Genomic DNA, 13704 nt, shown 5'->3' on the forward strand with positions numbered 1-13704 from the left:
TTTCTTTTATTTATGGAGCATTATTGTTTAATAAATGCTGATAATTTATTTTTGAGTAATTTCTTCATGTACATGTCTACGCTGTATGTTAATAAAAGTGCCTGTGTGACATCTGGGACACAGCTTTGACTAAGAACTCTCTGTTTGTTCTTACTTTATGGCTTTAAAAAAATATTGAGATATATATCGTATATCGCCATCCAGCTAAAACATATTGAGATATGAATTTTGGGTCATATCGCCCAGCCCTAGTGTGAACTGAGTTCAGCCTCAGCAGCAGGTTACCATGACAGCAGTTAGTCAGCTGTTTCAGTCAGAGCTTCACTGACGGAGCAGAGGAGATGTTTCTGCTCCACTTCCTGTGATGGTGTCACCATCATAGCTGCTGTCCACATGACCGCAGGAAGCTGCGAGCTGTTGGCTGAAGACGTCCACAGAGACGAGCTTCACCTTCCTGTCCTCTAACAAGACTGAATTTAATCCTCCTCCTGCTCCTGCAGCTCTCTGGACCATCTGCCTCATGGAGGTCAGTCCTGCCTGACATTACCCAGCAGCCCTTTCACTAATGTGTCTTCACAGCAGAGCTAAACCTTCATCATCATCATCATAAGCCCTGACAGGAACGTCTCATTTACTTCCTGTTTTCTTCTTCTGTGGTGTTTCTGCCTGCAGCTCGTATTCAATGATCAGCTGTGCATGAATTATGCAGATGTGTCTGCAGACTTCTCACTCACTGAGGACAGATGTTAGTGTCTCTGTCCACCCGCTGTCTCTGACACACCTCCACACTCATCCTCACCATCCTCCTCCTCATCATCATCATCCTCACAGAGTACATGAAGGGCTGATGGGAGGTGACTCATGAAATCACTCCTGTGTGTGCTGACAGCTGTGCCTCTGTGAGCAGATCTGAGACCAGCTGATTAAACGTCAGGTTCACTGGTTTGATTTGTAAAAGGAGCTAAAAATAACCCGCTGATGTCAGGGGGGCGTGGCTTACATTCAGAGGGTGACGGCGGCTTTTAAATCAGAGTGATGCGTCTAAAAACAGAGCGGAGACGAGCTGGAAGGAGCGCGAGGACCGAGTGTTTCTCACCACCACACGCGTCTGTGTGTGTGTGTGTGTGTGTGTGTCTCTGTGTGTGTCTCTGTCTCTGTGTGTGTCTGTGTGTCTCTGTGTGTGTCTGTGTGTCTGTGTGTGTGTGTGTGTGTGTCTGTGTGTGTCTGTGTGTGTCTGTGTGTGTGTTTCTGTGTGTGTGTCTGTGTGTGTGTGTGTGTCTGTGTGTGTCTGTGTGTGTGTGTGTGTGTGTCTGTGTGTGTGTGTGTGTCTGTGTGTGTCTCTGTGTGTGTGTGTGTGTCTGTGTGTGTGTTTCTGTGTGTGTGTCTGTGTGTGTGTGTCTGTGTGTGTGTTTCTGTGTGTGTGTCTGTGTGTGTGTGTGTGTCTCTGTGTGTGTGTGTCTGTGTCTGTGTGTGTGTGTGTCTCTGTGTGTGTGTGTGTGTTTCTGTGTGTGTGCGTGTGTGTGTGCGTCTCTCTGTGTGTGTGTTTCTGTGTGTCTGTGTGTGTGTCTCTGTGTGTGTGTTTGTGTGTGTGTGTCTGTGTGTGTTTGTGTCTCTGTGTGTGTGTCTGTGTGTGTGTTTCTGTGTGTGTGTGTGTGTGTGTTTCTGTGTGTGTGTGTGTGTGTGTGTGTGTGTGTGTGTTTCTGTGTGTGTGTGTGTGTGTGTCTCTGTGTGTGTGTGTCTGTGTGTGTGTCTGTGTGTGTGTGTGTGTGTTTCTGTGTGTGTGTGTTTGTGTGTGTGTGTCTGTGTGTGTGTGTGTGTTTGTCTCTGTGTTTCTGTGTGTGTGTTTGTGTGTGTGTGTGTTTGTGTGTGTGTGTCTGTGTGTGTGTGTGTGTTTGTCTCTGTGTGTGTGTGTCTGTGTGTGTGTGTGTGTGTGTCTCTGTGTGTGTGTGTCTGTGTGTCTGTGTGTGTGTGTGTGTCTGTGTGTGTGTGTGTGTCTGTGTGTGTGTGTGTTTCTGTGTGTGTGTGTGTGTGTGTCCGTGTGTGTGTGTGTGTTTCTGTGTCTGTGTGTGTGTGTGTGTGTGTCTCTGTGTGTGTGTGTCTGTGTGTGTGTGTGTGTGTCTGTGTGTGTCTGTGTGTGTGTGTGTGTGTCTGTGTGCGCTCACCCTCTCCAGTGTGATCTCCTCGTACTCCAGCTCTCCCTCTGATCCGTTCATCTGTAAAAAAAATAAACACTTGAAGAGTTAAATCACATCCCAGAATATCTCTGCTCATCGCCACGGCAACTCCATGGTAACAGCTGTTGAGCCCTCAAGGGGCCCGGTTACCTGGGCAACTGTAGCCGTAGCTATAGCAACCAACTCTCATATCATCTGCTCCAAGCACTCATGAGAGCTTGGAGATACGGTTATTACATCACTTCCTGCTGCGGCGCTCTCTCCACTCATTAAACACACACCTCACTGAGTCATGTGACCAAACCCTTCACACCTCGTCCATCATCATCTTCGTTTGTCCAGGTGAGGGTAGCTGGGGGCGGAGCCTATCAGTCCATGCCAGCTGTTCACGCTGTACACACACTCTACCTCACACTTACACAGTTTATCACAGAAGGACACACACACACCGCCCAGCATGTCCACCGTCCTTCATGTCCTGAAGCACACCTGACATCATGATTCTTATGACATCATCATGACATCACTGACAGCCACACATGTGCAGCTCCATCAGTGCCATTTAAAGCTGTCAGCAGGCGCTGTGCTAGCTACACCTGATGTATTCAAAGCATATACACACCTCAGCCTCCATCAGGCTGCTCTACACCCAGCCAAACACCTCCAGAAGGGCCAGGCTCAGTGAGGGGCGGCCATGTGCTGCAGATATGAGGGAGGGTTCAGGGTCACGTGATCCTAGACCCGCCCACACACAGCTCTGACCATCAACACACACACAGAGCTGTAAACAGGGGTCAGAGCTCCTGCAGGTGTGTGTACAGGTGAGCTGTTAGTTTTCAGTCATTCTTTATGAAATGCAAAGCGGTTACTGAAACAGCTGCTAACAGCTGGAGCAGAGACAGATACACTGTAACAGCGTCTCTGTTTGTGACACCTTCAGATGATCCAAACAGGAAACAGCTGGAGCAGCTTCTCTGACAGTAAACTGTGTGTTAGAAAACGTGTCTGAGGGTTGGACGTCCTTTAATCTGCACACTGTAATAAAAATAGGAGCTAATAAAAGCTTTAAAGCAGATAAAAATAACTGCAGGATGTTGGATGCTTGATCAAAGCTCCACAGGCAGCAGCTGGTAAATTTATCAGCTGTATTGTATTTGGAGCACATCACACTCACACTGAGCCAACATGGCCTCCCTGTCAGGGGGCGGGGTTTGTGATTTCTTGGAAATATGTTCTTGTGTTGTTATTATTAGTTAGCACTTAGTTGAGTTTTAGTCCAGTTTGTGTTATCACCCGTGTCCCTCTCTCGCTCCCTCTCTCTTGTGTCAAGCTTTCTTGTCCGAGTTCATGTCCCTCCATGTTTCCTGTTTTATTTTGAAAGTCCTATGTTCCATGTTCGAAGGCCGCCACAATGACGTGGACCCAGCTGCAGAGAGCGGCCCTGAACAGAGTCATGGTGTTGTTGCAGACCTTTGCTCCACCAGGAGTCTACAGGAAAACTGATGTTCCATGTTCAGTGTGTTTAGCTTCCCATGTGGCGTGATGTTCATTTGTGTCAGCTGTTTCCACTCCCCTCATTACCCTGCTGTATATTTAAGTCGTTCAGTGTCGGGTCATCTGTTTGTGTTGCTTCATGTCACGTCAGGTCTTGGGTTTTTTTGTGCTCCTGCTTTGATTCATGCTCATGTTCTTGTGTCATAGTTTTCATGGTTAGTCTTAGCTGCTCCCAGTTTAGTTTTGTCCCAGTTCGCTTTGTCTTTGTTTTGTGGTTTTTTTCCCATCAGCCAAATAAACAGCCCACTTTTTGTTAAACCTTAATATAACACTCGCTGTTTCCTGCTGACACAGCTGGATACAGGAGCACAACATCTGTATCCTGACAGCTCAGAGAGCTGAAGCATCTTCACCCACTGATCTGCAACTTCCACCTAACCTCCACCCATGTCACACTGATGGAGGCCTTTAACACAGCTGGAGCCTGAGAAGGACCAGAATGAAGGGATCAGGACCTCCATGAACCCACCACCTAAGCTAGCTAGCTAACTAGCACCTGCTCTACTGTACTCTACTCGGTTCTACTTGACTTTACTTGGTTACGGTTGGTTTTTGTTACAGTTGAGTCCCACCTCAGTCACTTCTTTGAAAGTCTGTTTATGTCACTATTTAAAATGTTTGTCATACCACAAACAAACCCAACGTCAGGGTCGTTATAGCAACACGGCACGAGTCCTGTGATGTCATGTGTGTGACACAAAACAACAATGGAGCACTTGATGTGTTCAACAATGGTAGACGTGTGCACGCTGTCATTGGACCGCGGTGATGGTTTGTGTGCGGTGGTTTCGCTCACGGTGGGATTTTAAAACGGCGGGTTTGATTCCTGTGCCGGAGTCACGACTCATCCACTGATGTCACTGACCAGCCAATCGGTGTCATGCAATCTGTTGATGTCACATTTTTGGCCCCGCCCAGTAGGTACAGAAAAAGTACCTGGTACCAGGAACTGTGACCTGATAGACGAAAAACCGAGTCGAGTCCAGTAGATCCCAGTGGAACTGAGGCTCTAATGTAGGTGGGTGCTTCAGGGCCTCGGCTGCAGTCTGTTTTCAGGGGCCCCAGGCCCCTGTTTTCCTTACATTACATTAAACCAACATGACGGCACAACCAGTCCCAGCCTGCAGACGGTTTTCATTGTGCTGTCGTTCACAGACAAAGACACTGTCAGGTGTCTGAACAGTGCACGTTTAAATTTATGTAGTCACAGTCACTAGGGGTGTCCAAATTCATAGGCTGCATCCTCCTGAGGACCCGGCCTTCGAAGTCTACGTGGGGCAAAATATAACAGGACACTGGCGTAAACTCTCGACCGTCTCACACTTCTGTTTAATCAGTTTTCTGTTTGACGTTTAGTCAGCTGTGTGAAAACCAAGGAAGAACCCACCCGAGGGATAAATAAAGTTTTATTTAATCTAATCTAACAACTTTGATCTCAGCCAAACCGATTTACTCATGAACAAATAAAACACTGAAAAAAGCCCAACAATAACATTTTTAGGTTGTCTAAGTGACTTATATATATTACTTTTAACCTGAGTAGCAAAATAGCAAAAGTCCGCGGTGATCTGAAAATGATGTACCGGGAGTTGTACATCAAAGCACTTTTGCAAACATGTGATATCTTGATAAACCGAGCAGATATTTCAAGTTTGCACAGCTACATTCTCGCCTGAAAATATGTTAAAAGTTTATTTTGTGACCCAGAAAGGGTAACAAGAGTAATATTAAAACTTAGCAGCGGCCGCCATTGTTGGTAACTGGAATTGGCTGGACCGCGCTATGAATTCTGGGATATGGTGGCCCACGAAGGACACACCCGACCCATCCTTCAAATTCGGGGAAAAGGAGGACGCATTTGTCGGCTGCATTCGGAGGAGTCCACGAATTTGGACAGCCTTCGTCGCGTCGCTGTGACGTCATCGGTCTACAAATGCGGCCTCAGGAGGATGCAGCCCATGAATTTGGACACCCCCACTATGTACAAACACACACCAGTAACCTCCACAGTCACCATGGTAACATGTGACATCACGGGCCCGGCACAGGTGAGCGTTTCAGCAGCTTACAGGTGTGAGTTCACACATTCATGACTGCAGTTTATATGATTAATAAAGAATATTGTGTTCTTATCACAGCTCAGTGTGGAAATCACATTATCCTGAGCTGTGGGTCGTTTCCGTGGAAACACAGTGATGTAATTTAGTTAGCAGGCTCTGTTAAAAAGTGCCTCTGTCTGTTGTTTTAGAGGCGCTCGCTGTGCGATATGAATCTGTTAATAGTTCATGCATTCATCAGCCGTGTCTGTGTGACGCTCACATGAGAAGTTATCAAGCATCAAAGATTTAAAATCAGCCAGAAACAGGCGACGACCAACGGGCCAGATACAGCAGGATGCCCACGATGAGGGTAAACCTGTGTGTGTCTGTGTGTGTGTCTGTGTGTGTGTGAGTGTGTGAGTGTCAGTAACACAGTGAACTCTGCTTCAGTCCCTGAAGGCTCGAGCATCAACACTAAAACACACAGTTCACTTCATTCAGCTCGTCTCTGGAGACGCTGCAGCTCCAACACACTTATATAACAGAGAGAGAGGGCGAGAGAGGCAGGCTGACAGCAGGAGAGAGGGAGAGGGCGAGAGGGGCAGGCTGACAGCAGGAGAGAGAGAGAGGGAGAGAGAGACAGGCTGACAGCAGGAGAGAGAGAGAGGGCGAGAGATAAAGGCAGGCTGACAGCAGGTGAGAGAGAGAGGGCGAGAGAGAGAGAGAGAGGCAGGCTGACAGCAGGAGAGAGAGAGAGGGAGAGGGCGAGAGAGAAAGGCTGACAGCAGGAGAGAGAGAGAGAGAGAGAGAGACAGGCTGACAGCAGGAGAGAGAGAGAGGGAGAGGGCGAGAGAGAAAGGCAGGCTGACAGCAGGAGAGAGAGAGAGAGAGAGACAGGGCGAGAGAGGCAGGCTGACTGCAGGAGAGAGAGAGAGGGCGAGAGAGAGAGAGAGAGGCAGGCTGACAGCAGGAGAGAGAGAGAGAGAGAGAGAGACAGGCTGACAGCAGGAGAGAGAGAGAGGGAGAGAGAGACAGGCTGACAGCAGGAGAGAGAGAGAGGGAGAGGGCGAGAGAGAAAGGCAGGCTGACAGCAGGAGAGAGAGAGAGGGCGAGAGAGAGAGAGAGAGGCAGGCTGACAGCAGGAGAGAGAGAGAGGGCGAGAGAGAGAGAGAGAGGCAGGCTGACAGCAGGAGAGAGAGAGAGGGCGAGAGAGAGAGAGAGAGGCAGGCTGACAGCAGGAGAGAGAGAGAGGGCGAGAGAGAGAGAGAGAGGCAGGCTGACAGCAGGAGAGAGAGAGAGGGCGAGAGAGAGAGAGAGAGGCAGGCTGACAGCAGGAGAGAGAGAGAGGGCGAGAGAGAGAGAGAGAGAGAGGCAGGCTGACAGCAGGAGAGAGAGAGAGGGAGAGGGCGAGAGGGGCAGGCTGACAGCAGGAGAGAGAGAGAGGGAGAGGGCGAGAGAGGCAGGCTGACAGCAGGAGAGAGAGAGAGGGAGAGGGCGAGAGAGGCAGGCTGACAGCAGGAGAGAGAGAGAGAGAGGGAGAGGGCGAGAGGGGCAGGCTGACAGCAGGAGAGAGAGAGAGGGAGAGGGCGAGAGAGGCAGGCTGACAGCAGGAGAGAGAGAGAGAGGGAGAGGGCGAGAGGGGCAGGCTGACAGCAGGAGAGAGAGAGAGGGAGAGAGAGACAGGCTGACAGCAGGAGAGAGAGAGAGGGAGAGGGCGAGAGAGAAAGGCAGGCTGACAGCAGGAGAGAGAGAGAGAGAGAGAGAGGGCGAGAGAGGCAGGCTGACTGCAGGAGAGAGAGAGAGGGCGAGAGAGAGAGAGAGAGGCAGGCTGACAGCAGGAGAGAGAGAGAGGGCGAGAGAGAGAGAGAGAGAGAGGCAGGCTGACAGCAGGAGAGAGAGAGAGGGAGAGGGCGAGAGGGGCAGGCTGACAGCAGGAGAGAGAGAGAGGGAGAGGGCGAGAGGGGCAGGCTGACAGCAGGAGAGAGAGAGAGGGCGAGAGAGGCAGGCTGACAGCAGGAGAGAGAGAGCGGGAGAGGGCGAGAGGGGCAGGCTGACAGCAGGAGAGAGAAAGAGAGAGGGTGAGAGAGGCAGGCTGACAGCAGGAGAGAGAGAGAGAGAGGGTGAGAGAGGCAGGCTGACAGCAGGAGAGAGAGAGAGAGGGCGAGAGAGGCAGGCTGAGAGCAGGAGAGAGAGAGAGAGAGGGCGAGAGAGGCAGGCTGACAGCAGGAGAGAGAGAGAGGGCGAGAGAGGCAGGCTGAGAGCAGGAGAGAGAGAGAGAGAGAGGGAGAGGGCGAGAGGGGCAGCCTGACAGCAGGAGAGAGAGAGAGAGGGCGAGAGAGGCAGGCTGACAGCAGGAGAGAGAGAGAGAGAGAGGGAGAGAGGGCGAGAGAGGCAGGCTGACAGCAGGAGAGAGAGAGAGGGAGAGGGCGAGAGGGGCAGGCTGACAGCAGGAGAGAGAGAGAGAGGGCGAGAGAGGCAGGCTGACAGCAGGAGAGAGAGAGGCAGGCTGAGAGCAGGAGAGAGAGAGAGAGAGAGAGAGGGAGAGAGAGGGCGAGAGAGGCAGGCTGACAGCAGGAGAGAGAGAGAGAGAGAGAGGGCGAGAGAGGCAGGCTGACAGCAGGAGAGAGAGAGGCAGGCTGAGAGCAGGAGAGAGAGAGAGAGAGAGAGAGGGAGAGAGAGGGCGAGAGAGGCAGGCTGACAGCAGGAGAGAGAGAGAGGGCGAGAGAGGCAGGAAGACACAGAGTGCAGCAGACAGAGCAGGAGCATGGTCCACGGTTGGTCCACGGTTGGTCCACGATTGGTCCACGATTTGTCCACGGTTGGTCCACGATTGGTCCACGGTTGGTCCACGGTTGGTCCACGGTTAGTCCACGGTTGGTCCACGGTTGGTCCACGATTGGTCCACGGTTGGTCCACGGTTGGTCCACGATTGGTCCACGATTGGTCCACGGTTGGTCCACGGTTGGTCCACGGTTGGTCCACGGTTTGTCCACGGTTGGTCCACGGTTGGTCCACGATTGGTCCACGATTGGTCCACGGTTGGTCCACGATTGGTCCACGGTTTGTCCACGGTTGGTCCACGGTTGGTCCACGGTTGGTCCACGATTGGTCCACGGTTTGTCCACGGTTGGTCCACGATTGGTCCACGGTTGGTCCACGATTGGTCCACGATTGGTCCACGGTTGGTCCACGGTTGGTCCACGATTGGTCCACGGTTTGTCCACGGTTGGTCCACGGTTGGTCCACGGTTGGTCCACGATTGGTCCACGGTTGGTCCACGATTGGTCCACGATTGGTCCACGGTTGGTCCACGATTGGTCCACGGTTTGTCCACGGTTGGTCCACGATTGGTCCACGGTTTGTCCACGGTTGGTCCACGGTTGGTCCACGGTTGGTCCACGATTGGTCCACGGTTGGTCCACGATTGGTCCACGGTTGGTCCACGGTTGGTCCACGATTGGTCCACGGTTGTTCCACGATTGGTCCACGGTTTGTCCACGGTTGGTCCACGGTTGGTCCACGGTTGGTCCACGATTGGTCCACGATTGGTCCACGGTTGGTCCACGGTTGGTCCACGGTTGGTCCACGATTGGTCCACGATTGGTCCACGATTGGTCCACACACTTTACCACATGAGAATTTTCTCATTAAAACGAGTCCCAAACATAACGAGTTCTTAGAAACCCAGACGTGAGAGTCACACATGTGACCAGCTCTTAGTAAAAGTCTTAGATGAAAAGTCATTAGAAACACTCCTTCAGCACTAAGTCCTTCAGCCTGCCCCAGACCCCCCACAGCCAGTCTGAACCATCCCTGTGACGGACCTCCACACTCAGTCGTCAGGACCACTCACCATCTCTGTACAGAGAGCAGAGCCCTCTGCTGGCCAGGTGAATAAGTCCTTCACCTCCATCCTGTTTCTTGGGTAAAAACAGAAGACTCTGTGGGACCCAGTGAAGAAGGTCCAAAAAAGTCTACGATTACTGACTGAAGTTTGCAAATAAAGGTCGACAGGAGGGTCCACGGGAGACAGACGATGCCACAGCACAGATGCAGCAAGATTATTCATGAATGACGGCTCAGGTAAGATCCATTTCTATGTTTCAGTCTGGCTTCTACCGTTTCCAAAACATGACTCCCTAAAGAAGCACCATCCTTGTTTCCAGCTGAGTCCACAGTAACAGAGTCCTCTGCAGTCCTCTCCCCACCATCACAGCCTCACCATAAACCTGACCCAGTTTATTGTGGCCGAGGAGGTTTCTCCAAATGTTTCATACTGTGTTTCAGAATCGTTTCCTCACTTGGTTTAGTCACAACAGCATCATCTGCATACGCTGACAGTCTGAGACCAGAACGTTCAAACCAGACCTGAGTTTAGGAGGAGGGGCTCCCGGAGCTCAATAATAACCACGTATATGATGAATTGTTCCATCTCGTGTGGCATCTCTTTGATTTGTGATTCTGGGCTATTAAATAAAACTGAGCTGACATTTGTGGGACCACAACAGAGAGGAGAAAGCCTGAACCCTCTCTGCTTTCTAAGGAGCACAAACAACCCAAACCAGGGTTCATTTCAACTCTCAGCGTCTCCATACAGGAGATCCTGGAGTCCTGTTTAAGCCTGTAGTCTGAGAAAAGTGCAGTAATAAAATGTCAGTAATCACTGACACACTTAAAAACTCTGAGAGTGATCAGAAAGCTGGACTGGAGTTTTTGGACTTTTATAAAACCTCCTTCATGTTTTCAGGTCCAGCTTAGATTTCTCCTGAAAACAAGGAGCTGCTCATCATCACAGATTTGATGAGTTTCTTCAGTGTGAAAACCTGGAGACTCCACCTTTGTGGCTCCTTTACTGTCTGTAAACGTCTGACTTCTATAAAGCAGTAACTCTTCTTCAAAGAACAGGCCTTCAAGCATTCCCTCCATCGTCTTCACCGTCCACCTTCATCGTGCCCCTGTGACTGACCCACAGGCCTCAGAGCTTCACTTCCTGTCTCAGTCTGCTTCCTCTGTCTCCATCACACCAGCCTCCTCCTCCAACACTGACTCAGTTACTCCACCTACCTGCTCACCTGTCTCCACCTGTCCACTGTCACATGATTTCCTCCCATATGACAAACTGTGAATTTCCTCGCCTCATCATTTCAGCCAACCGGCAGCACGGCACCAGGGCTGGATGTCCCCCACTCCAATGAGATGCTCCTCCCCCATCTCCCAACTGAAACACCTCATATCCTCAGGTGTCACATCAACGCTATGATCAGAGTTACTGATCTTCATGTTCACGTCTCCTCGTTCAAACCTGACTTTAAAGCAGACGATGTTTCCCTGAGAGGGATCAGTGTGATGGAGAATACCTCCTCCACCCCTGTGATGGGTGGTGGATCATTGAGACTCTCTGCAGATTAACCAGACAGGAAACTGGACTGAGAGAGTCGTTAAAAACTGCCATACCCGACCACCCCACCCACAAACTCCTCCACCCAGCAGCTGACAGCCTGAGGCAGCTCACACCAGAGTCCTGCACCACCACCAGAACCACCACCAGGCTGAACTTCAGAGCTGAGAGCAGGCCCTCCAAAAACTCCAACAAACCCTCAACACCACACCACACAACACACCAGAAAACACACCAGAAAACACACCACAAACAATAAACAGAGAGAGGGTGAGAGAGGTAGACTGACCGAGAGGTTTAATCTGTGTGAATCAACTAAATCTCTTCCTCGTTACCCCTGACAGCGCTCTCTCTCTCTCTCTTACTGTGAGTCTATGTCTCTCGGCCTCACAGTGACCGTGCTGCTCTCAGAGTTTAGGACCATCTGAGGTTCTCACATCCATCACAGCTCTGTGAGTGAGCAGCTGTGCAGAGTCCTCACAAGCTGAGCTGTTACTGATCTGATATACACGCTGAAGATGAGGAGCCCTTCATCTTCATCGCCATCACATCCTTCAGACCTGCTTCGTTTCCTGAATGAATGAAGCTGAGCTGAGGAACGCTGAAAGTCAGGATCCATCAGAGACATTAAACCTGCTGCAGGTTCGGAGACCCAGCTGATCCAGTCCAGGTAACCAGTAATGACTTCATGAACTTCTTAATGCAGTTTACTCAAAATCATCCCACAGATGTAACATTATCTACAGCTACTCTTAGTACCATTGATGTTAAGTTAGACTCTTTTTCTCCAATTGATCTTTCTGAGTTGACTTCAATAATTACCCACATAACAAAACTGGTATGGCCTGGATCTGGCCCACACAATGTGCTTACACATAGCCCACAAACCTCAAAGAATAATGGCCCTTTGGTGGCCCAGATCTGGTTTGCCAGAAGTGGCCCACACATGGGCCAGCTGCAGACACACTGGTGGCCCTGTGCTGGCCCAGAACAGCTTCAGCTCTGGCCCCAGATGTCAGCCTAATGTGTACCTTAATCAAGCCATGACATAACAACATGTGCGGGAACATGCAAAACAGTGCAAGAGACAAACCTCTGCTCAGACAGTGAATGGATTGCTTCTTATATAGCACTTTTCTAGCCTACCAGATTACTCAAAGCGCTCTATACAACATGCCACATTCACACACTTTCTCTAACCTGAGTGCCTAACTACATTCATATACATTCACACTCTTGACTGTAGACTGGAGGAGGCAGGGATCGAACCTTCCCATCAGTAGGTGACCTGCTCTACCTCCTGAGCTACAGCCACCCAGTGGTAAACGTGAGTAAACCGTCACTAGGTTTTGGATAGAGTGTACACTCACAAACCTGTCAAACCTGCATTTGAAACGTTGGCTACCATAGCAGTATAGTACTGCAACATGGCATTTGGGTTTTCTAACTAAAATAGGAAAAAATAGGAACATAAATAGTGCCATCATTGCCATACCTGGCCCACATGTGGTTGACAGACACTCTGCCATGACACCGGTCAGTCAGAAGTGCCAGCTTGATCCCAGATCCAGGTAAGACCTGTTTTCTATGAGCCTGGGCCACATACACCAAACCACAATCAAACCAGATATGGCATGCCATCACATAAACACTACAATCTATGCCAGGACTGACCCATATCTGGATGACATACAGCTTATCATGCCAGCAGTGCCGGCTTGATACCAGATCCAGGCCAGACCTGCTTGCCATTTTCCTCCAAACCATCAACGTGTCTTTTAGACCCCATTCCTACAAAACTGCTCAAAGAAGTCCTGCCATTAATTAATGCTTCGATCTTAAATATGATCAACCTATCTCTAATAATCAGCTATGTACCACAGGCCTTCAAGCTGGCTGTGGTTAAACCTTTACTCAAAAAGCATCTCTAGACCCAGCAGTCTTAGCTAATTACAGGCCAATCTCCAACCTTCCTTTCATATCAAACATCCTTGAAAGAGTAGTTGTCAAACAGCTAACAGATCATCTGCAGAGGCTTATTGAAGAGTTTCAGTCAGGTTTCAGAGCTCATCACAGCACAGAAACAGCTTTAGTGAAGGTTACAAATGATCTTCTTATGGCCTCTGACAGTGGACTCATCTCTGTGCTTGTCCTGCTAGACCTCAGTGCAGCGTTCGATACTGTCGACCATAATATCCTATTAGAGCGATTAGAACATGCTGTAGGTGTTACAGGTACTGCACTGCAGTGGTTTGTATCATATCTATCTAATAGACTCCAATTTGTACATGCAAATCAGGGGTCCCCTATCCCAATCCACGAGGGTAGATGTCCCTGCAAGTTTTTGATGTGTCCTTGATCCATCACAGCTGATTTAAATGGATAAATTACTTTCTCAACATGTCTTGAAGTTCTCCAGAGGCCTGGTAATGAACTAATCATGTGATTCAGGTGTGTTGACCCAGGGGGAGCCCTCGTGGACTGAGATTGGGGACCCCTGATGCAAATGGAGAGTCCTCTTCACACACCGAGGTTAATT

General features: G+C 50.0%; 1 protein-coding gene across 3 annotated transcripts in view; it reads right to left on the reverse strand.

The window, feature by feature from the left end:
- dlg4b (discs, large homolog 4b (Drosophila)) overlaps positions 1–13704 on the reverse strand; it is a 42703-nt gene that overhangs the window by 12360 nt on the left and 16639 nt on the right. For all 3 annotated transcript variants that reach the window (XM_084922924.1, XM_084922925.1, XM_084922926.1), the window contains one exon: positions 2163–2213. In XM_084922924.1, coding sequence (XP_084779050.1) covers positions 2163–2213 — 51 coding nt within the window. The remainder of the gene's footprint in view (positions 1–2162; positions 2214–13704) is intronic.

This window comes from Perissodus microlepis, chromosome 3 (assembly GCF_051167445.1).
Source record: "Perissodus microlepis isolate ML-2025 ecotype Zambia chromosome 3, ASM5116744v1, whole genome shotgun sequence".
NCBI classification, from domain to species: Eukaryota; Metazoa; Chordata; class Actinopteri; order Cichliformes; family Cichlidae; genus Perissodus; species Perissodus microlepis.